We start from the raw sequence: 24,315 nt of genomic DNA, 5'->3' as shown, positions 1-24,315 counted from the left end.
CCAGTGCTCCGCCCCCCCCTCCCCTTGAGGGTGCCTGGAATCCACCGTGACGGCCGCTGGCAGGCCCAGCCTCAAAAAGTTCCCGGCCGGACTCCGCCTAGCCGGCAGTCAGCTCCACCCTAAACCCAAGTCCCAGTAGGCCACCAGCGCCTCCCAGCATTGCGAACTACAAATCCCGCAGTCCCTCGCGCGCGCTCTTCCGCGCCCCCCCCTGGCGTCGCTTGTGAGTGGACCAAGAGTGCCTCCTATTGGTCTCTCTGTCCTGTCAGTCACTTAGGAGTATTGAGGGGCGGATCGGGTCGGAGGTGGAAATCCGGATCCGGAGAGGCTGAAAGGCGGAAGTGGAGGCCGGAGCCTGGGACACCGCCGGGGGGGAGAACTGCGGAGCCTGTCCGAGCCCCGGCCCCAGGTAACGCCGCTGCCCCGAAGCCGCCGTGAGTGTGCCTGTTCTGGGACCCAGCGTCTCGCTCGCGTTGAAACCTCTCGGGGGCAACCCTCCCTTCCGCCCAACCCCGTCTTAGGGGGATACTGACCCCTCCCCCGACCCGTAGCCCCCTCTTAAGGGATTCCCCGGGCGTCGGGCCAAAGGAGGTCCCTTCTTTTCCTCCCTCACCTGCCTTACGTGAGCCTTGGGAAACCCCTTTGGCTCATCTCTGGCCTGTCCAGTGCAATTGTGAGAGGGAGAGACCCTAAGTTCCGCTCCCTCTGCTCCCGAAATTGGAGGAATCTTTGCCAGGTGTAAGGGAGTCTGTCCCTATTCTCTCTTAGAGGTGGCGAGGAATGCTGTCTGTCTCCGTTTTCCTTCCCCCTCGTCCCACAAAAACAGTTGTCTCCTCCAGCCCTAGAGGAATTTTATCTCGATTCGTCGGGGGTGGGGGGGTCGTGGGTGAGACCGTTCCACAGGCACACGCTCCTAAAACTCCTTACTTCCTCTCTTTCCTCAAGCCACAGAGCCAGCCAGGTTCTCAGCAGTTTAAAGTTTGGGTTACTTTTTAGGAATGAGCTGGCTTCTTGTCTTGCCCCTCTGCTCCAGCCCTGCCCTCTAGTTAATGCTGTTCTCTAGTTATGTTGTTCTGAATGTATCTGTCTTCCTTCCTCTGAAAAATTCAGCTGAGGTTTGCTCAATTCTAGCTACTGATCACAAATTAGGATGGATCTGCCCATTCATTATCTTCTTTCCCTCCTCCTCCCCCCTTGCTCCAGGCTCAGCCCTGTCCTTGCAGAGCATGTGAGTGGTTTCCAAGCTGCCTCAGAGGGACTGCTCCTCCTGGGACTGCACACACACACACACACACACCCTACCTCCCTGAACAACAGGTCCATGCCACTCCTAGTCCCGGGGTCTGTCTCCAGTCCCTTCTGGGCTTGGGAAAATTGCAGATTACACAGAATTAAGTTGAGATCACAGTACCACCTCTGGTTCTTAATGTGCTAATTTTTGTAGCCCAAGGAATTCCCATGCATGCCAGAAAGTGTTGATTCCCCACAGTCTTCCCAGGAGACAGTCCATACTGACAGCTGATCCTTGTCTATTGCTTGGGACTTAGGTCTGTGAAATGGCTGCTGTCTCAGACCAGGCTCGGAGGTTCTTTGTTATGTGACCAAAGTACAGACCAGAGAGTGTACCTTAATGAGAGAAGCCTGACTTTTTGAGGCCATGAGTGACCCTTGCTATCTACAGCAGAGGAAGGGAGGAAAGGCCATGCAATCTTTGGGGATTTCTGTAGCTCTTCAGTGTCCTGGGCCATCTTTACTGCCCTTAGATGCTACTTGCAAGTGCTAAAGTTTTTTTGCCTTAAGGTCTTTTTGACTACTTTAGACAGTCACCAGTGTCTGACTCCTACAAACTTTTGAGCTAGAATGCACTTACTCCTTTTTTTATTGGACAACAAAAACTTTCCTTATTAGGGTCAACAGTCAGATCGCAGACTCTGTGTAGGTCTCTTTGGAGGGTCGTTGGAGACTTCTACAGCCAACCTGGTTTCTCTAATCTGGTCAGCCTGTGCCTTTGGGGGCAGGGTCAGAGAGGGCCTGGCCATTTACAGGCCATTGGTCTCTGACCACACTTACCTCCTCAGCCATGGGCTGTGGTTTCTGAAACTCTTTAGGAGTCCCAGGATGAGGTTGGCCAGCCTTCCAAGGGGACCTTCTTTGGATGTGCTCTGCCAGCTCTGATTCCGAGACAGGCTTTTGAAGGAGAAGCTCTCCTTTTCAGAGAGACTAGGAAGGCATCAGTACCACAGATGTTTAGGCAGCCACCTGTCCAGTAGAGGTTATAGAGTCTAAGTAGAGATCTGACAGTGCTTGGCAGAAAGAGGGGAGGCTCGGTGTGGGACAGAACTCTTCCTTTCTGATGCCATTCCTCTTCTCTCTTGCCTTTAGTTGGCTTTTTCTGCCTTTAGACTATAAAGGGGTGGTAACAACTAATTTTTATAAATCCTTTTCAAGTTGCAAAGTTCTTTCCATACATGTTTCTCGTGAGTCCTGGGAGAGAGTGGGATTAGTATCTCCACTTTAAGATGATAAAGGAATTTAAGTAGCTTGTCTTAGCTCATACAGTTAGAAGGTGGTATGGCTGGGGCTTGGGATTTGGGACTAGCTATGCCTCATCTTTTGTTAATAGTGGGCCTCCTTCTGGCTGTTTAAAGAATGAAGGTAAGAGTGAGCAGTGGCCTCAGTGTAGACTCTAGTGTTCCTCATCATTGATACTCCTCCTGTTTCCATTTTTTCACCACCCAACCCCACCCTCTTGTTCTCCTTCTTGACCCCCTTCTCCTCTGTGGACCATGGAAGTCATGAGCACCAAATCAGTACTCTTCAGGGTCTGAGAGTTTGCCGACAGCTCTGTACCATTGATTTCTGAGAACCTGAACATCATGATGGCCCGAAAATGAAAGTAAAAGTGAGTGGACTCAGGGGTCTCCGTGCAGAATTACGAGCACAGGGAACCAGCAGAGCCAGCTTCTGCTTAGCCCCCTGACTCCCCTTGGTGCTGCCTCTGGCTTGCAGGTGGGAAGAATGAGGCTGTCTACCAAGAGCTCCTTTCAGTAGAATTTACATAGAAACAGCAAGGTCAAAAATTTAAATTCAGCCCCATCAAGCAAGTACTTCTTAGAAAGGACCTTTTTCCTCCAACCCTTGTCCGGTAAACAGAGAAGGCAGTGTGGTGGGGTGGAAAGTGCGGGAGCTTTAGAGTCCGCCAGACTGAGAGGTCATCTGGACTCCCCTGTTTACTACGTGTTTGGCCTTGGGTTTGTTACTTGACTTTGTTGAGCCTCTGTTTTTTTCCAGTAAAATGGGATACAAAATATCTTACAGAATTAGGAACAAAGGGTAAATGAGCTAGTCCAGTCCCTGGCACAGAATAGATATTCACGCAATAGCAATCTTATGGATCAGTGGAGTTTTAAAGGCACATTATAATTCATCTCTAGGGTTCTGATTCAGTGTTTGTACGCAGTGTTACTGTGATGCCCAGTGATAGTTTTGCATGTTGTCTTGTTCCCTGGGTGTTGACGTGGGTCGTATTCCCATTTTATTGAAGAGAATGCCAAGGCCATGATTGTGAGAATCCGTTGGGGTTCCCACACCCTGCTGGGGTTATATGCTGTGGATACTCAGAGCCACAGACCATACAGAGGCTTTGTAGACACTTCAATCTTACTCATTTTTAAACATTTTCACACTAAAACAGTCCTAGATCTGTTAGAGACTGGAATGCAAAGTTTGCATGAATTTAAGCTAAAACAGGAAACTTGAAAAATTTTGGTTGAAGCAGGCTGCTTTTTGTTCAATTCCCAGACTCCTTGGGTTGGGCATTTCCTCTCCCCTCACTTGAGTCAGGAGTACTTCTGTTGGGGCTGTTTGAGAAGCACTGCATCCGGTAGTATTTATAAACTAAGGTGTCCCTAAATCTAGGTAATAGTGCTTTCAAGAGCCTGAGCAGAGGAGAACTGGAGTATTTCTGAAGGAGTCCTCTGCATTAATAGTCTATTTTAAGAGATTTGTTTTCAGAGCAAATAATCCCCATCTCCCATATATAGGAACAATAATACAAGTAAGAGCTAAACTTCTTGAGGTTTGTGACCGTGTGCCAGGTACTATCCTGAGCCCTTCACATGTATTGACTCCTTAAATCCCACAGTGACTCCAGGAGGACGGTACTGTGTTTAATCTGCACATCATGGGGGAAACTCTGCAGTGAGTGGCAGAGCAGGGGTCACAATCAAAAGTCTGTGCTCCAGTCTTTATGCAGCACAGCCCTTCCTTGCCCTGTCTCTGGGCTGCATGCTCTTACCTTTGCCTGGAGGGCTCTTCTCCCTCTCACCTGCCTGGGAGCCTCAGCTTCCTAATTTTCTCTCAAAGCTCATTTGGGACATCACTTCCTCTGTGAAGCCTTCCCTTCCCCCAAGTAGGCTGAGGGCTTTTTCCCTCCATGCACTTTCCTCAGTGTTCCTTGTGTAGGAGCCCTGTAGGGCACAGATCGTGTCCTGTTTTATCTCTGTATGACCAGTCCCTCCATGGTACCCAGCATACCAACCCCCCTGTCCCCCCAACTGCAGTTGTTAAAGGAAAGGGCAGGCATTCATACCTGCCCTTGAAGCCCATGCCCGCCCAATTCCTTTAACACACACTGCCTAAGCTCACCCAGTTTGGATGTGGTGAGCCTGGGATTCACATACACATCTGTCTGACCCAAAAGCCTGGGCCATTTCTTAGGTCCATCCTCTGAAAATTTGCTCAGAGACAGGAGAGCAAACAGGTAATTGGGGTGAATGTTACAGTACTGATGATACATTGGATAGGGCCGGGGCTAGGGGCAGGTCACACGTTTTATTTCCAGAGGGTAGCACTCTCCAAATCTCCCATTTCTGCTGAAGGATTTCATAGGAGGGGGGGGGGCATGGCTTTGGCCATCCATACTCCTGTTGACCAACTTCCACAGCATGTGTATCGTGAGACAGCTCTGACCCCAGGCCAGAACTTAGCAAGGATCAGTGGTGGTGAATGGAACCCTGGTCCATGGGTGCTACTTTGCACAAAGCTCGTTCTTGAGATGAACGTTTGTTTAAGAAAGTGGCGCCAGCAGCTGTGTAGACAGGCAAGTGGTGAGAACAGCCCTCCCTTGTGTAATCTACAGGTATGGCCTTTAAACTCCCCTGCCCTGTGCCTGTGGAATTTGGCACCTTGAGATTGTTGATGTGGCTTCCTCCAACCCCCTACTTCACACCCCTCGGCCCAGCTCCACATAAGGTTAACACATTTCTATAAATATGAGTTTATGGTAACTGGAATCCTTGGATCCCAGTTTGTCCCAAGGTAAGCCACTGCCTTATTTTTCTAAGATAAACTTTTTATTTCAGAATAGTTTTAGAAAAACTGTGAAGGTAGCACAGACTTTCTCACAAACCCCTGCACCCAGTTTCTGCTGTTACTAACATCTTACATTAGTATTGTACCTTTGTCACAGTTACTGAACTGATTTTGACACATTGCTATTGAGTAAAATCCACACTTCATTCAGATTTCCTTAGTTTTTGTCTCATGTCCTTTTTCTGTTCCAGTGTCCCATCCAGGATGCCACGCGACATTTAGCTGTCATGTTCCCTTAGGCTTCTCCTGGCTGTGACCGTTTCTTAGACTTTCCTTGGTTTTGATGACCTTGGCAGTTTTGAGGAGTACTGGCCAGGTATTTTATGGCAAGTCTTTCAATTGGGATTTGTCTGATGTTTTACTCACGATTACACAGGGATTATGAGTTTTGGGGGGAAGACCACAGAGGTAACTGCCACTCTTATCACATCATATCAAGGGCACACAACATTACTTATCACTGTCGGTGTTGACCTTGGTCACCCAGTTAAGGTGATGTTTGTCAGGTGTCTCTGCTGTAAAGTCGCAGCCTCCCCTCCCCCTCTCCTCACCATCCTCTTTGGAAAGAAGTCACTATGGGTAGCCCATGCTTGAGCAGCAGGGAATGACTAGCAGACTAGCTAATTGAATTATACACGAGAGATTTGTCTGTTCTCCCCTGTTTATTTAATTATTCAACTTATATCAGCATGGGATCGTGGACATTAACTTTATGCTTTGGTTTAGAATCCAGTACTACTTTCTTTTATTGCTCGATTGTTTCAGCTTCGGTCCCTGAGAGCTCTTTCAGCTCCCTTTGACCTACCCCCGTCATTGGGGGCGGGGTGTGGGTTTTATATTTTGAGCACTTCTTGACTTTTCGGCACCACAAGATGTTTCAGGCTCACTTCGTTATCTCCTAGAATCTGCTGTCTCTTCAAGGCCACTGCCTTTTTAGCGTACATTTCCTCTCAGTGTGTTGATACAGAGTTATATGAATGGGTTCAAGTTTTTTCTTCCCTTGATGGTTAGTCATAGCCACTGAAGACTCTGGCCTTGGCTGAGATGGAGAGGCACCCAGGGAACCTACTGGGTGAGTCCTGGGAGTTGACCCCAAAGGTGGGTGGTGTATCTCTTCTCACCTGTTTGTACTTCTTGTACCCCTCATACTTTGACTGATCCCAAAATGCTTGGATTTGGTATTTACTCTGGAGTTTACTGTCCAGTTGGGAAGATGAGGTACATAATCGTTCTCTATTTCAGGTGCTAAGTTCTCCAGCCAAGCCTTCCAGGACTCGAGGTCTCATGGTCTGGGCCAGTGTTCTCCTGCTGCCATTCAAAAACAGACCTCCCCTTTGTTAGGGTTTGTGGCTCTAGGCAGGCTCAGGGCAGACTGTCACTTTGAGCTGTTATCCTGAATCACTGAATAGCTTAAATCCTTCGGTTGTACTGTCATCCCTTTGAAGATGTGTAACCCAAGCCCTTCTGGAAACTGCTAACTTGGGATCTAAAGCAGATCTGCTTTACAAGCCTCTTGCCTTCTATTCATAGCCCCATGTGTGTCCCCTTCAGGTGGCACTGTCAGAAGCATCCCAGGTGTGGGGGAGGGCGTGGGTGGCCTCCCTAACCATGGCTGCTTTCCTAATCATCAAATTGCTCTCTGAGCTGCTCAGAAGGCTGTGGTGATTAATGAAGCCAATTTTCAAACCTCTCACATTTTCAGGCTGGATTTTTAAAAGGAACTCTGGTTTCTGTCTCAGCTGTCCTAGTCCTGTCCCCTCCCCCTCTCCACAACTGAGCTCCTTCTTCCCTTTCCTGAAAGAGGTTTTGAGATGGAAGGAAGGGCATTTGGGCTTTAAGACGCTTTGTGTTGTGAGCTCTTTTTTTGTTTGTTTTGTTTTTAAGGGGTTATGCTTTGCCTGAGTGGGGGCTTGAACTCAGTGCTCATTTGTTTGGATGGTGGTGGTCCTTCCTCCATTCTTGTGACTCAAGAAGCCAGTCTTCAGAAAATACAAGGTTAGGGTTGTTCACAGGTCACAGGACATCAGGTGTGAGCTGGTCCTTTTTCTGGGACACTGGTGAAGTCACCTCAGTCTGTGCAGACTACTATCCCGAAATACCAACTGGGTGGCTGATAAACAAGGAGATGGATTTCTCACAGTTTTGGAGGCGGGAAGTCCAAGCTCAGAGTGCTGGCATGCTCAGGTTCTGGTGAAGGCCCTTCACCAGGTGACAGAATGCTCACTTCTCCCTGTGTTGTCATATGGTGGGGCAGGGGGTGAGGGAGCTCTCTTGAGCCTCTTTTATTTTTTATTTTATTTTATTTATTTATTTATAAAAAATTTTTATTAAGGTATGATTGATATACACTCTTATGAAGGTTTCACATGAAAAAACAATGTGGTTACTACATTTACCCATATTATCATGTCCTCACCCATACCCCACTGCAGTCACTGTCCATCAGTGCAAGTTGCCAGAGATCCACTATGTCCCTTCTCTGTGATACCCTGTTCTCCCTGCAATCCCCCACAACATGTGTACTAAACATAACACCCGTCAGTCCCCTTCTCCCTCCCTCCCCACCCGCCCTCCCATACTCCTCCCCTTTGGTAACCACTAGTTCATTCTTGGAGTCTCTTGAGCCTCTTTTAAAAGGGCACTAATCCCTATCATGAGGGCTCTGCCCTCCTGGTCTGATCACCTCCCAAAGGCCCCACCTCCAAATGCCATCACAGTGAGGATTAGATTTCAGTATAAGAGTCTTTAGGGGGACAAAACATTCAGACGTTTGCAGTTGTCCTAGTCAGTATTGTCTCCAAATGAGGGGCATTGAAGGATGGGGTCCAAAGAAACCGGAAGCCAAAGGAATGCATAAATAGTGTGTGAACGTTCCTACTGAGGGATACACTCCCTTCGCAGGGACATTTCAGAGTGCTTGCTGTGAGCCAGGCCCTTTGCTAAGTCTTACATGCATCCTCTTCCCAACAGCCCTGGGAAAGGGGTCCTGGCCGCTCCATCACACGTGAGGAAATGGGTTCAGTGACAGAGCACACGCTTGCCCTAGTAAGAGGTGGCTCCAGGACTCAGACTGAAATGTGTTTGACTCCAGCATTTGTGCTTTTAGCCCCTGTGCAGAAGGGATCCAAGAGGTCCTATCTGGTGGTGAGGTGTCTCCTTGGCTGGGCCATGGCTGTGTTCTGGGGTCCGAGGCTCTGTCAGACAGAGGCGTATGTAAGCCTTCAGCTGCCCTTTTCACTCAGCAAACCTAACCAGGCCTATATTGCAGGCTTAGTTCACTTCATTTATGAGTACCTACTGTGTGTCAGGCTTAATGTTCTCTGAGAAACCTAGAGACCAGCCTGTGAGACTTTTGTTGTGTAATCCTTTTCACCTGCAACAATGCCTTTAATTTCTCTCACCTTCTCCAACCTTCAAGCCCCCAAGTTCTCCAACCTCTTGCCATCTACAACAGTCTGACAAAATTTGGGGCCATGGAAATAATAATGTGATTCATTCATTGAAATATGTTTAGACCCGTTCATTGCTTGACTTCTTCCCCTGGCACCATTCTACATTTCAGACAGCAAAAATTGAGAAAGAAACAGCCTAAAACATTGTTCTTTGGCACCCAGGTCCCTGAGAGGAGGCACTGCTCCTCAGATCTCACAGTGGGAACTCTGACCTTGTTGCTTGCTGGTTGGGCAGCCTCTGACCCCAGTGTGTGTGATGTCTGAGCAAGAGGAATCCTGCTTGCTAGTGTCTGATCACTGAGTCCTTTTTCCTCTGCTTGCCTCTCAAATATGACCTCTGCCCTCTGCTCTCTGTTTAGGAGAAAGAGGGCAGTGAATTCAGTTGTCTTCCTTTTGGTTTTTGTAAAGACGGGAAGGGTTTGTGAGAGGTGTCCGGTATATTTGTTGGTGTGGGTAGATGGATGAACAGGTGCTGCTGGGGACCCTGACTTCAGCAGAGGTTTGGAGTCTTTCTGGGCCTGGGGTGGCAGCAGGAGTGGCAGCTGTTGTGGCTGGTCCTCCTGGCCCCTGCAGTGCCCCGCCTTGGGACAGGGAAGATGGCCCTGCATTGACGGGATTCCAGTTAGAACTGTCCTAAGTAAATAGTAACTGTACGAGGGGAACAAATGCAGGGAGTGCACAGAGAATTAGTAGGCAGGATGTGCAGCTGCAAACAGTCCCCTGTCTGTCTGTCCTTCCTCACAAATGCCTGGCTCCTCTGTCGATCAGAAGGCCCAGTGAATAAGAATCCCAGACCTGCCCCTGAATCCTGGGGCCCTATTGTGGTCAGTACGGGCAGACCACACTAACCAGGCTGTGTCAGCAGGTCCCTGGAGATGGCCGCCTGCCCCTCAACAGTCTTCCTCCCATGGGCACAGGAAGAAAGGAAGCCGGACTGGAGGTTTCCATCCTTGGCCTGAAAGTTAGCACTGACTCTGTTTCTCTCAGCCCCTCCAGGGAACCCATCTATTGTGGAGAGCTGAGAAAGCAGCTTGCAGCTCAGGAGACTTCCTGGCGTTCTTGCTAGGGCAGGGCTCTGGGAAGCTGGGGGTCTATCCCTCAAGGGTTCCTTCCACCTCATTCAGCTTAGCATCTGTCCTGAGTGACACAGCAGGCCTCCTGCACTGGGGAAAGGCCTGCAGGAGCAGCTGTGCTCTGTCCTGTCTGGCTCCTGGCAGAGCTCCAGGGTCAGCCTGGACAGTGTGGCAAAGGACCACTTGGTCATGTGCCTCCATTAAGCCTCTTGGTGCCCCTGCACACTAGCCCCTTTGGCTGGTGTTGGTACAGTTGGTTTCCTCAGCCAGAGCTCTTGTGGACTCCACTGGGGCCTTGCTGTGGTGCAGAAGTCTAGGCCCTCAGCCCAGAAGAGTCTTATCATGGAAAGGCGAGTGAGACGAAACTGATCCCAGTTAAGGGAATTGGGTGGGCTGGGGCAGATTCAAGGGCCTATTCCAATGGTAGGGGACCCAGCTCACTCCAAGTCCCCCGCTGGGATGATTTCCTTCCCTTCCCCCTGGAAAGGAGTCATTTTGTGGCTGTATAGAGGAAGCACCCTCTTCTCCTGCTGCTGTCTCCCCTATGCCCCCTACTTACTGATAGCCCAGGCCTAATACGCCTATCAGAGGTCTCCCCAAAGCTCAACCTGGGCTATTAAGCTTCTGGCTTCCAGGGCCAAGATTCCTCTGTTATACTCTCAGGTGAGACACAGGTCCATGTGTAGCAATCCCATAGCCTTGGTCACATGGGAAGACACCCCCTCTCTTTGATACCAGTACCCCCACCCCTAAGCCACTTTTTCCTCTGCAGATATTCTATTCTCTGGACTCATTGGAGAGTGCAGAGCATCACCCCATGGTCAACTTTCTCCCCATCAAAAAGCTATAAATATCAGCTTCTCTTTTTATGATCTTGAAGCTTTAAACAATTTTCAAGTTCTTTAGCCCATAGTTAAGTACAAACAATAAATATATTCGTAATATATATGCAGCAGCCACACTAGCACTGAATCCTATTGCCCCGTGTTTGGCTGGGTATCTATGTTCTTTCAATACTCTTTGAATTCAGGTATCATCTCTTTTATTGTCTTTATTCTGAATTTTGTTATGCTAAAGAGGCGGCAGAAAATATTTTATATACAGGGAAGCTAGATTGGTTTCATGTAATTTATAAGTTTTACTTTCTCGTTGTATACCAGAAATGTTTTTTACTGACATATAACTTACATATAGTAAGGTTTACGTATCTTAAGTAGGCAGCTTGATAGCTTGATGGATTTTTACATTTGTATACATCCATGTATCTACCTCCCAAATCAAGATATAGAACTTTTCCATCCAGCTGTGTCTTGTGTTTTGTTTTTTTAGTTTGACACAGACTTATTTTTCTACAGTCAAAAGCCATATTTTATTAAGCATACATGGAAAGTGGCAACACCCATAATTCGCAGTGGATGCAGACATTGTTAATATCTGGAGGGTTCTATTTCTGACTTGGGGAGCCTTGCTGGGATTGTGAGTCCTGGGTTTGGGCTCTGCCATCACCTGCCTGTAACTCTGGGCAGGTCACTTAGCCTCACCTCCATCTCCTTGTCTGTAACTGGGAAGAGGAGGATTAAGTCTTCAAGGACTTTTTGAGCTGTGACAATGAGTCAAGTATTGTGGATATGTAGAGTGTCATGTATAATGAGTTTTGACCAATGAGTCAAAACTAGTTAGTTAGGCTTTTAGTACTTAGAATAAGCCTGCCATTTGTTGGAACCTTAACTTTGGCCTAATACTGTGCTGTACACACTATGAGTTGTTTTATTTAACCTTTACAACAACCCTTTGCTATGGGTATTAAATCACAACATTTTATAGATAAGGCACTGAAGCTGACAGCAGTCATTTGTCTGACTTGGCGAAGGTTCCTCAGCTAATAGACAGTGGAACAAGGCTTTAACCAAACCCAGTTGAGTCTCCTGAGTCCTAACCTTCTAGTTGTGCTGGGGAAGAGTGGTGGGTACTTCCGTGGCTCATGGCTTGTGTTGCTTCAGAATCTTCTTTCCTCTGGGTCTGCAACCTGCTAGAGGCCTGGGTAGTCCTGCGGTGAGTCTGCCCACTGGTCCTGTGTGCCAGTAGTGGTGGTTTTCTTTGAGGAAGAGCTGTGCTCCAGGGTCTATGGGTAAATCATCTCCCTGGCTAATCTCAGCTTTATAATGTCTTCCACTTTAGCCTTTGAACATGACTGCCTCCCTTCCAGTGTCCCATGCTGCGTTCCCTTTAAGCTAACAAGTTGCTTCTGCTGTTGTCTTCTCTTGACCAACTCTTGTGGTGTTAATTATTCAGGAATGCTTTTTTCCAGAGGAAAGCATAACTAAACAGTCACTGGCCTGAACCCCTTTCAGGGGGCCCTGGGGTTGGGTCAGTTGATAGTTCTCATCACCCCCAGGCTAACCTTGAGTGAGCCGGTCTGGGCTCAGCCTCTGGTCAACAGAGTCTGATTGGTTTCCCTAATCAGCTCACTATCCAGGCCGTGCCAGGATTGTCAGCTAGAGGAAGTCTCTGAAGCAAACAGGAAGCATGAGAGACACCCATCAGCTGGAACTGCTCACCCATTTACCAGGAAGGAGAAAAGTATGAAGTGGGTGACTTCATGGATTAGAGAAGAGAAAGGTGAAAATTTCAAATGGAGGCTGGGGGACAGGCAACATTCCAGCAGCATCTGGAGAAAGCTTCAGTTGTTCAGGGAAGCCAGCGATCAGTCCCCACCCGCAGGCTGATCGAGACCTGTATTGTCCACAGTGCTGATCTGGGGGTGTCTTTCTGTCTCCTGCATTCTTTCCTCTTTCCTGTATCAACTAGCTCTTGTGCTTAAATGGAGTGCCTAGAATCACTTAGGGAACTTATTTTTAAATCATTGGTTTCTGGACTCCACCTCTAGAGATTTTAATTCACTTGGCCAGGGTTATTTTCTTTTTCTTTTTTTTTTTTTTGTTATCCAAAATGCTCAGGATATTTTTTTTTTTTTTTGAGAGGGCATCTCTCATATTTATTGATCAAATGGTTGTTAACAACAATAAAATTCTGTATAGGGGAGTCAATGCTCAATGCACAATCATTAATCCACCCCAAGCCTAATTTTCGTCAGTCTCCAATCTTCTGAAGCATAACGAACAAGTTCTTACATGGTGAACAAATTCTTACATAGTGAATAAGTTCTTACATGGTGAACAGTGCAAGGGCAGTCATCACAGAAACTTTTGGTTTTGATCACACATTATGAACTATAAACAATCAGTTCAAATATGAATATTCGTTTGATTTTTATACTTGATTTATAAGTGGATACCACATTTCTCCCTTTATTATTATTATTATTTTTTTTTTATTTTTAATAAAATGCTGAAGTGGTAGGTAGATGCAAAATAAAGGTAGAAAACATAGTTTAGCGTTGTAAGAGAGCAAATGTAGATGATCAGGTGTGTGCCTGTAGACTATGTGTTAATCTAAGCTAGACCAGGGCAATAAAACATCCACGGATGCAGATTTCTCTCAGAACAGGGGGGGTGAGGTTCTAAGCGTCAGCCAGGGTTATTTTCTAAAGGCCCTGGATGATTCTGATGAAAAATGTTTGAGACCCACTGACCTGTAGTGTCCAGAGCAGAGGAAACTCAAAGGAAGAACAGTGTCTTACTTTTTCTTTCTCTCTCTCCTGCCCTTGGCCCCAGAACTGGCTGGGTATATGCCCATCATGCCTGTTAATGAGGCCAGAGTGTTTAGGAGCTCCGATCGCTCTGTGCTTCCGTGTGCATTACGAGGAAAGGTTGGACTACCTCTGGGTCCTTGCATTCTCTCCTGTTGCCTGTGATGACACAGGGTTGGGAATTCTCATTCTCTGCGGCCTCTGAACAAACCTTCTGATTGGAGGGAGTGGCGAGCAGGTCATAGCAAGGAGAGTCTTTTCACTGTGGGTCTGAAGCTCCACCACATCAGCAGCTTCCTGAAAATATCCAGGAGGAAATTCATCCTACTTGTGTGTTTTTCCTGGTGCTGGAGAAACTGGTTAAAAAAAGTATATTTGGGCAATTCTATGCCTTGTAAGAAACTTTGACTACAACTTTAGCTCTTAAAGAGAATTTTATTTTTGTCTGAAAGAAGACTTCTGCTGTGTCAATTTTGGTTGTAATTCTGTTACCTTACTGTACCCAAGGATAGTTCTTGAGGAAAGAGTCCCATAGTGAAATTCCTTCCCATAGGTGGCAGGCCAGCTCAGTGCATGAATTCACCTTTACCCCTGCCAGGGGTACATTCTTGGGAGGAGAGGACATTTTTTCTTAAATTGGGAGGGTTTGTGGTTAAACAGGCTGCCTAGAATCGCTTGGGGATTATTTTTTTTTTTTTTTAAATTTTTTTGGAAAATAAAATTTATTTTTAAATAACTCATGTATCAAAGATGATTTCACGGTGTTAACAAGAAAAATATTTTCAGCTATATCATAATGAAAACCCAATGTAGCTAAAGAAATGGTTACAGAAAAATTTCTACTTTCAAATGCATATATAGGAAAAAAAAAGATTAGAATTATCAACCTTCCCTCTTTGAAATCTAAAAAAACTTGAGAAAATTAAACCCAAATTATGTAGAAGGAAATAATATAGGTAAGACACTTCGGGATTATTTTTAAAACATTGATTTCATTGATTTCTAGACTCCACCTCTAGAGATCTGAATTTAGTTGGTCAGGGTTATTTTCTGTATGCCCTGAGTGATTCTGGGTGTGGGGTTCTGGGTATGGCCATTGCCTGTCTTAGACACCTTGTTGTCTCCCTGTGCCCTTCATCACAAAATCAACTTCTTCCAAGCTTTATTATCTGAGAAGGTTCGACACCTCTGTTCATGTGACCACCAAGTGGGGCCAGAAAAACCTCGCAGCAGCAGGCCATAAAAACAGCCATGGGTGCCTGCTCAGGTATCTGGGAGGCAGGACCAGCAAACAGGAAGAACACGTCGTCAGCCAGTTTGTGCCAGGCAGAGCACCTACAGCACTTTTTAAAAATACAGGTACCAGGTCCTCCTTCAAACCTGTATCAGAGCCTCCAGGGTTTGGCTGTGCAGACAATTTTGACGTGCAGACAGGGCTGAGAAACCCTATATGAGAGTTATTTGTCTCTGCTTCTGGCTTATTAAAAAAAATCAGATTCTGTCTGGGTAGGTCTAGAAACTCACTGATGTGATAGGGACAAGGCTTGGATGTTGTCTCTATTTTTCTTGACTTGTAGGTGCTGGCTTCTCCTCCTGTAGCCCTTAGCCCCGGCTGCTTTTGTGTTTTTGGAACTGGGGCTTCATCTTCTGTCACCCTTTCCCCGCTCATTCATCCCTCCTTCTCTAGGGGCATCCCTCATTCATGCCCCAGACACTCTGCTGTCGAGCCGAGATTGTGTGTCATGTGGATTTGTGGTAACAATCAACTCGTAATTCCACTGTGGTTTTCCTCTGTCACTGTCACTCTGCCCGGCCGTGGGCGGCTCCTCCCACTATTGGGAGTACTCAGGCACAGCAAGATCACCTTGACTGTCAGTGGAGCTAGGCCTTGCTGGGGGCCAGCAAAGCTGCTGCCACAAAAAGAGAGCCTCATTTACCCAGCAACCCGAAACCCATCCCAGAGAGTGGGCGTTTCCTCCACCTTTCTTCCATCTGCAGGGAGGACAGGATGACACATGAGCATGAAGGCTCTGTCACCTGTCTGCTGGGTGGCCTTGAGCAGGACCTTTAATTATGTAAGCATCAGGCTATTTGAAAAGTGGGAGATTGTTTTAAAGCTGAAAGGAGATAATATCTCTGCAGTTGCTCATGTTCACTGTCTCTGAAAACTATTTCATTTGGTGAGCACTCTTTGAATTTCCAGTATGTACCTGGGCATTATGAGATAGGCATCTCAAAGCCAGAAGCACAAGCCTTGCCCCAAGTGCCATGGAGTCTTGCAAACATCATCGACAGGGGTGAAAGGAGAAAGCATCTTGAACTATGAAATGTATTAAAACTGGCATTTCTTGTCACTCATTGAGACCCTCCCATACTTAACTTCTGTATACTCTTGGGGAAGAAGTGGCCCCCCTTTCAAGCCTCTTTTCCTTTGGTGCTATCCAGAAAGGAAACTGTTCCTGGCTAGTGAATCATTCTTCCTGAAGCCCACTTTTTAAACGAGTCACCAGGAAAGCATGGGTGTGAAAAATGATTTCGGGTTGAACAAAGCAAGCCCCTTGCTGTCAGCTTCTTGCAGGAGCTTCCCACAGATGGCCCTCATGTCAGTCTTCCCCATCCTCTGACTGTGAAGGGAATGCACCTGCCTTGCTCAGGAGGGCAGGTTGGGCTGTCCTGGGGACCTTGTTCCAAAGGCCCCTCCCGCGTAGGCTCCCATCATGCAAAGGGCAGTCTTATCAAAACCTTTCCTCTCCAACTTAGGTTCAAATGCTGTACCGTGTTCAGGACATAACACCTACTCACAATACTCAATCTGTGTATATTCTGATACCTTTTAGTGTAAGTCTTCTAGAGGCTTCTAGAGGTAGGCTCCTCACCCTCAGTGCCTCCAAAGCTATCACTAGCCGAGTGACTAATATGGCAGTGCTGGAACACCAGCTGCAGGGGTGCGGGTCTTGGTGGCCCATGTTTGTCTCCACCCTTCCATACCTCCCCCTTGTTCACCCTCTGCCTCTGCCAGTAGAGAATGGAACTGAGGTCTCTATTTAAAAGGGAGATTTGGCAGCCATTCTGTCTGCCAGTGGAACTCTCTGGCTTTGGTGTGTAGTTTTATGTGTGTTTTGTTTTTTAATGTGTGTGGGATTTCTGGCCCATCAAAAAAGAGAACTGTGGGGAAGAGGCTCAGGGTGAGGGAGTGAAATGGGGCTTTGATTCCAGTGCATAGTCCAGCCTCAGACTGAGAAAGCTGGTCAGTCCTGAAGATGGCAGGGCAAAATGGCTATTCTGATCACAGCTTACCTGGCCAGGTCCTGGCTCCTGAGTGCCCACAAGGTTGGCCAGGCACCTTGTCTAAGGAGCTTCTGCCAGGACTCCCTGTGCCCTGGCAAGCCTCACTGCCCACTCTGGCTTTGCACAGAAGCGGGGTCTGATCTTAGCTATCAGACTACAAGTTCACCATTTATTGATTTAAATCCTAGAGCCTTCCTGTGTGATTTTTTTGCAAAGAGCCTGTTTACTTAATTGTCACCAGGCTGGCACACACCCATTCTTCTCCTGTGTGTGTTTATTTGTGTATGAATATATATATATATTTGGGATTGGGAAGTCACTGTGTTTTTCTCAGAACCATGAACCTGAAGTTGGGTGACCACTTTTCTCTTTACCACTCAGGGTTGTAGAGCAAATAGATGTGTGGTGCAGCCTAGCTAGTGCTCTTCTCCTAACTGCTAGGGGTGGGGAGTTGGGGTGAAGGGAGGCACAGCCAGGTGCTCAGGGAGGACGGAGGGAGAGACTGTGAGTTAAGAAGGGCTCGCTGTGCACCTGTGTCCGAACTGACCTGGTACTTCTGACTCTTCCCTGCAGTTGGAGACCCCCTCCCCACTAAGTGCCTCTTTGCCCAGCACTGGCCCCTGCCCCCACGCTCACTGGTACCACTACAGCCGGACGGGCCATGGCGGGTCGGGGAGGTGCAGCGCGACCCAACGGACCAGCTGCAGGAAACAAGATCTGTCAATTTAAGCTGGTCCTGCTGGGGGAGTCTGCAGTGGGCAAATCCAGCCTCGTCCTCCGCTTTGTCAAGGGACAATTCCACGAGTACCAGGAGAGCACAATTGGAGGTGAGTGGGTACAAGGAGGTATCTGGGGCAGCAGCGCCCCTTCCTCATCTGGGCCCTGGAATTGAGTCCAACAGCTGGTCTCCATGCCAGAGTCCCAACAAGCATCTAATAAGAATTAGCTGGGAGTTAAAAACTGGCTTCCTCTCCTGCTCCTGCCACTTTATTCTTCGTGTGGCCTTGGCTAAGTCCCTTCCACTGATCTGGCCTCTGAGAAGCAGAGGCCAGGTCTGGACCGCTCAGGGTCCTTCTTACTGTGCCAGGCAGTGCATCTGCCCCAGCCTCTCCCACTCTCCAGAATGGGGAAATGGCCTAGTGAGTGGGCTGGCATTTCTGAAGCTGACCTTTACCCTTTCTTCAGCTCAGAGCCCGTCATTGATTTCCCAGTGGTCAGCATTTAGGATGTAACGCAGCCTCCTACCTCAGTGGCCAGTACAAACCTTATGGGGCCTGGGCCGACCTTGGGCTTGAGTCATCGCTTCTCTACCCTCTTGGTTGGCAGGAGGTTTCCAGGCAGCTGGAAACAAAACGGGCTGGGTCAGCAGTCTTCTGCTGCCTCCTCAGCACTCGAGTCAGGAGCTGGAGAGGGGGAAGTGAGGCAGCACCTCAGGCCCCTTGGGGAGGTGGGGGGAGGGCAGACAGGGAGCAGGGGCTTTCTGCACGGAGCTCCCAGGGAGCTGGACCTGCCCATCGCGGTTCTGCGGCTCCTCTGAAGCACATGCCTGAGTGCCGTGTGTTCCCCTGTCTCCTCAGACTAAAGACAGGGTCACTGTATTCACACATCAGAGGGTGGCCAGTCAGAAGTAGGTCAAGGTCAAACCTGGGGGTGGTGGCTAGCCAGGGTGCCTGGAGGTGGCAGGGGTGGTTGGGAACTGGCTACCCGGCCTCCGCCTGTCAGTGGAACAGCGTGGACTTTCAGGCGTCCCCAGCATAGCTAAAGGGTGTGAGGGTGTCCTCAGGAAACTAAAGGCAAGTGACACCCCTGGGCTAGAGGTGCCCAGCTGGACTGTTCTCTCTGAGGGGAATGAGGAACAGGAGGAGTGAGTGGGCCCACCCTTCTGTGATTTGGAGCCAGGTTTCCCCTGGCCTTCCCCTCTTGCCCCTGCTCACTCCTTTTCAGAGAGTGCTCTGAAGTGTGAGCAGGCTTCCCTTCTCCTCCTGCCCCTGCCTAGTGTGGGTTTATAAAATCTGTGCAATCCCCAGCCCCTCACATACACAGAAATACAGGCTCCGCAGGGCCCGCTCTTGCCTGCTCTCTGGGCCCATCTCAGCAGAAAGCTCCTAAGTGCCAGAGCGCATATGCAACAGTGGAGCTATGTGAAGGTGGCTTCCCTTGTTCCTTCTTGCCTGGTAATACCACCTTCCCTCTTACAGCGGCCTTCCTCACACAGACTGTCTGCTTGGATGACACAACAGTCAAGTTTGAGATCTGGGACACAGCTGGACAGGAGCGGTATCACAGCCTGGCCCCCATGTACTATCGGGGGGCCCAAGCTGCCATCGTGGTCTATGACATCACCAACACAGTAAACATTTTCCCTTCTCCACCCTCTGTTCCTAGGTGGGGTGTGGGCAGACTTCCTCTGTTGTTTGGGGGTATCTCACTAGAATCTTTGGGATGGTGACATCTTAAGACACCTTGGCTCTGCCATTTCAAGCTTTAGTGAGTGGCTTCGGCAGAGTGCCTCCTTCATCCATTTGATAGTCTGGCCCTGCCTTCCCAGGATACGTTTGCACGCGCCAAGAACTGGGTGAAGGAGTTACAGAGGCAGGCCAGCCCCAACATCGTCATCGCACTCGCGGGTAACAAGGCAGACCTGGCCAGCAAGAGAGCCGTGGAATTCCAGGTGGGGGCATGCCTTGGGGGAGGAATAAGCCTGCTCTGCTCAGCTTGCCCTAGGTTGCTCAGGGGCTTTGCAGGGGGCTTTGTTAGGAGGCAGCAGAGGAGTTTATATCTTCTATCCTCTTGAGACTCCAGCATGGGCCTAATGGAATTGTCTGCCTCTCCTTTCATTTTTGTTAGCAGTATGGTGTGCATTTGGAGAGCTAAAGCTTCTGCTTATTTTTTCTGTTAACTGACTTCTTAATGAAACATACTGCAAAGTACCTATTTTCATGTAATACTTTAAGTATTTAAGTTATTAAAGTATTAAGTACAATTTAAACAGTATAAGAAGGTATGTAGAATTAAATTTAAGTCTAACCCTAGAAACTCAACCTCTCTTCCCCTAGATGCCTCTTAGTTTCTTGTCTTCCCAGAAGTGTGCACATGAGTGTGAACCCCTTTCTGCATACAGATGGGAGTGTGCTCCACATACTGTGTATTTATTACCAGTCCCTAAATGATGGACTTCTAGGTTGTTTGTAATAGCAGAAGACTAACACAATGCTGCAGTCAGCATCCACATACTTTTGTGTTTTTGTCCAAATGTGCAAGTATATATAGAAAATGACTTTCTAAAACTCTTCCCTAGCCTAGTGATTTTGAAGAGCAAGAAGGCAGAAAGGACATAGGGAAATCTGAGCAAAACATTGCTGATGCTTGTGAGCTGAGAGGTGCTTTATGTGAGGAGGGGAGCTGGGGGTATGGTATGGGTGTCTTGGGGAGCCCATAGCAAGAGAGCATTAGGCCTGAAAACCCCTGCGTTGTCTCTACTGTATATAAGGCACAGTGATGAGGGAAGACTTTTACCCTGGGCCCCCACCATCTGTCAACATTTCCCTCCCACCCACACTCTCTTACCTCCATCCAAATCAGGAAGCACAAGCCTATGCAGACGACAATAGTTTGCTGTTCATGGAGACATCAGCAAAGACTGCAATGAACGTGAATGAAATTTTCATGGCAATAGGTGAGCTGCCTCTCCTGCCTCTCCTTCCCCCTCTCCACCAGGGGCATATCGCGGGCCTGCTATTCTGTACAAGGTCTGTGGAGTCCCTCCACCAGCAGACCTTTTTTTAATATACTGATAAAACCATTTTTAATAATATTCTGATGAAATAACTCCCAGATGTAGGTGGTTCACCCCAGAAGTTTCTAAAACCTGGGCCAAAGTCTCAACATGTCACTTCCTAACCCTTTAGTTTACCACCCACCTAAAACTCTACATCCCTGTCCACCTACCCACTTCTTAGGATTTGTGAGCTCATTTGGCTCCAGAGTCATCTGCCTGGGTTTGAATCCTCATTCCACCACTTTGCAGTCTTGGGCAAGAGGAGTTTAACCTTTTTTTGCCTCAGTTTCCTGAAACAGTCAGAATGCTCCTGGCACATAGAAGTGACGCCCTTTATATGTTAGTTAGCACTGATTGGGTGGTACAGGCCAGATTCTACTCAAGTGGACTTGGGAGAGAGTATTAGGGAACCCCCACAAACACATTTTTTTCCTCTTCTCCCAAAGCTAAGAAGCTTCCCAAGAACGAGCCCCAGAACGCAGCTGGTGCTCCAGGCCGGAACCGAGGCGTGGACCTCCAGGAGAACAACCCAGCCAGCCGGAGCCAGTGCTGCAGCAACTGAGCCCCCTTGCCTACCCACTGCCCCCACTCCCTCTGCCTGAACAACCCGACTGGAATCCACTCTAACCAATCGCACTTAACAACTCGGGCCACCGCTGGGGGGGGCAGAGGGAGGGGTCCACCATGATTTCTCCATATAATTTTGATCATAGGCCGGAGTGAGTTATTCCACCTGCACCTTTCTGTACAAATACTAATTCAATTTTAAGTCTTAAGTCACTTTTTTAATATATATGATCTTCTGTTCTTCCCACTTCCTGCCCTTTCTACTGCTTCCCCACCCTTCCCTGCTGGGTATAGCCACATGCCCATTACCCTGACCCTTGTACGTGGGGAGGCTGGGGTTGGAGCAGTTATCCCTCTTTCCCTCTTGCTGATTAGCAGACTCAGCAAAGAGCGTCCATATCCTTACCATGTGTGGAGTGGGCTTGGTTCTGGGCGGTGGAGCAGGCCCCCGGGGCTAGGGAAGGGAGAGACAGCCCTTCACCCAGCTGGCTGTTACCAGACTGAAGCCCACTTCTCACCCATTGACTCACAGCTGGGAGAGAAACCACAGCATTATTGTGAACAGCCACAAACCTGTTGCCCACAACCCTCTCCCCCCTTGTCCTTGGTCGCCCTGATCTCTGGCTCTGAGCCCTATTCTGACCAAATCATGATGATGAGTATTTGGGGGGGGGGGCAAAGGGGGAGTGGGAGGGGATGGAACCAACTTTTTCTGTATTTTGTATTGTATGTTTTCTTCAACATGTAACCAATCAGTATCTTGTCAATATAGTCAGCCGATCGATCGACCTCCTGCTTGTCTTCCTTGTCTTTTCTCTGGCCGAGTTCAAATGACCTCTCTAGATTACTTGGAAGTTAATTTAAAATGAACCATTGAATCTTGTTAAAAGCTTCCCACAGTCCCAAAGGGGATGCTGGTAGTCATGGAACCAAGAGAAGGAGGCCCTTATATTACCACCTCTAATGGGGTGGGGTAAGGGTGACCTGGAGCTGAATCTCATCGAGTTTGAAGTTGAACTTCTGCATTCACTTCTCCCCAACCAGCTCCAGATTATATTGGGGTGATGTGCAGTCTGCATTTGAAAATAGTTGGTCTCCAAAACCAGAAGCAACCTCTTTGGGGGTTTTTGGTTAGTCTGTACCAGGGTTGTGAGGGACTGGGTCCTCTCACCTTCTTGCCTGAAGAGGAAGGAACACCAATGATCTCTGGAACCTAGGACTGGTCTTAAGGCCAAAAGACAGCCCCACACCAGGTCCAAGCCATGTTTCCCTGGGCTGTCCTGGCCCTCTGCTGGTTCTGAAGCCAGTCTGCTTTGGCTCTCTGCTGCTCCCTGCTGGAGCTGTTGCTCAGGTGCCCAGGGCAGGAGCAATATATTGAGGCCATGAGCTGAGCTGAGGGTCTGCCCCAGCTTCTCCCAAGGCCAGAGGCCCGATTCTTGGTGGACCACCACCTGGAGGTGCCTTTCCTGCCTCCCTGGGCCCTTCACTCGGCCCCCCACTATCTTTGTTAAACATCCACTTTGACCCCAACCTCGAGAAGAGACCACAGGACACTAAGGCTGCTGCTGCACACTATGGTTGCTTACTAGGTCAGACTGGGTTGGAACGCTTCTTAGAGCCGCGGCTGCTGATTATTGGGTACGGTGCTATCTGGGCTTCAGGGGATGGCAGCGCCTGGCATTGGCCTTGGAAGCACAGCTGGCCTGAGGGAGTCAAGCTGTAAGTCATGGCGGCAGGATCCAGGCCCGGCAGTAGTTGTATTTGCCGGTGTACCTTCTGCGCCACGCGGTAGCTGCAGCCATCTGGGCTGCAGCCCTCGATTTGCCGCTGGCCTGTCACCATCAGATATCGGCCGTCCACTTGCACCACGAGCTCATCAGGGGTGAAGCCACGGGCATCCACTTTCATCTGGAAGCCATCCACTGCATGTACATCCTGCACAGTGGCCACATCATCCCTCAGCAGTCGCACTGGCAGCGTGGCCACCTGGCCCTCGCCGGGGAGACTGCTAAGGACCCAAGTGAGCAACTGCTGTCCTACCGTGCAAGGTGCTCGGCTTGGCACTCGGGCAGTGGCGCGCATGCCTGGAGAGGAAGGGCCTGTAGAGTTCTAGGTCAGCTGTGGACGTCTTACCTCCAAGGGTCAGGCTGTAAGCCGCCCTGGCATGCCCGCTACTGCTTTTATCTTGGATTTTGCCCCTTTCTGGAGCCCTTCCCCACCTCCATTAGAGGGACTGGGCGGCCCAGGGCTGTGAACTGACTGGATGGCTAAACAAAGCTAGATGTGGGCAAGCCCGACCCTGGAGTAGTCACCAGCACAGAGGGGTGATGAGTGAGCCAAGTTCTTGCCCCTTCCAAGAATCAGTCCTGTGGGCAAAACGGACTATCCTCTGAATAGCGCTATCGGAATGTGACTGGAGTCATCCTTTCCCGGAATGTCCTGCTTTTCTCTGACCACGCACAATGCTGTGACAAACGGGGTTTGGAAGGTGGATGCATTTTCCCGGTTTCCTTCACTCATCCTACTCTGGGGCTACTGTGACAGGCTCAGGGCTGGGCTCTAGGACCAAAGATGAAGATGGGTCCTGCCCTTGAGGTGCCCACGGTGTAGGGAAAGAGAGTTGATTCCCTACACAGGGAAAGGCGCCCGCCCTCTGACTCTCATCCCCACTTCAGTAGCCTCCTTCATGACCGACCACTGCCATGCCTCTGGGGCTCAGCGCTGTTATATTAACTCTATTCAAGTATAATCTACATACAGAAAAGTGCACAGAAGGGTACATTTTAATTATCCCAAAGAGAATGCACTCGTGTAACCACTTCATAGGTCAAGGAACAGAACTTGCTCCTCAGTCCCCACCGTAGCTGCATTCTGTGCCCAGAAATATGTGGGACGGCGCGGGGGTGGGAGGAGATGTGCCGGGAAGCCAAGGCAGCCCCAGGCTCCAGGCCTGCACTTCCTCCCTCAGGCTTGGGAGGTGGGCAGAGCCCACTGTTCCCCCAAACGGAAGCTTGTTTCTGGGAATGCTTCTCCTTGTCCCCAAGAAGGCAGCAATCTTGACTATGCCGGAAGCCTTCAAGAGAGATTAGAAGTGAAGAGGTGTCATTCTGGGGTGCGAGCTAGGGCCTCACTTCG

At 48.9% G+C, this 24,315-nt stretch overlaps 2 protein-coding genes across 3 annotated transcripts; one reads left to right on the top strand and one right to left on the bottom strand.

The window, feature by feature from the left end:
- The first annotated feature begins 307 nt into the window (after window positions 1-307).
- Window positions 308-21,382, top strand: RAB5C (RAB5C, member RAS oncogene family). Of its 2 annotated transcripts, none has more exons than XM_036883283.2 (6): window positions 308-409; window positions 17,409-17,662; window positions 19,034-19,185; window positions 19,384-19,506; window positions 20,418-20,511; window positions 21,060-21,382. In XM_036883283.2, exons 2-6 carry the CDS (start codon window positions 17,497-17,499, stop codon window positions 21,173-21,175), a joined length of 651 nt encoding a protein of 216 aa, XP_036739178.1. In that variant the 5' UTR covers window positions 308-409; window positions 17,409-17,496; the 3' UTR covers window positions 21,176-21,382. The 2 variants fall into 2 exon arrangements, with proteins under 2 accessions (XP_036739178.1, XP_036739179.1); XM_036883284.2 differs by having other exon boundaries at window positions 345-434.
- Window positions 21,383-21,692: 310 nt separating this feature from the next.
- On the bottom strand, window positions 21,693-24,279 carry HSPB9 (heat shock protein family B (small) member 9). The gene has a single exon (XM_036883286.2). It carries the CDS (start codon window positions 23,260-23,262, stop codon window positions 22,771-22,773), a length of 492 nt encoding a protein of 163 aa, XP_036739181.2. The 5' UTR covers window positions 23,263-24,279; the 3' UTR covers window positions 21,693-22,770.
- Window positions 24,280-24,315: the final 36 nt, after the last annotated feature.

This window comes from Manis pentadactyla, chromosome 4, assembly GCF_030020395.1.
Source record: "Manis pentadactyla isolate mManPen7 chromosome 4, mManPen7.hap1, whole genome shotgun sequence".
Lineage (NCBI taxonomy): Eukaryota > Metazoa > Chordata > Mammalia > Pholidota > Manidae > Manis > Manis pentadactyla.
Note: the sequence above shows the minus strand (reverse complement) of the source record. Positions and strands in the feature narration are given on the sequence as shown.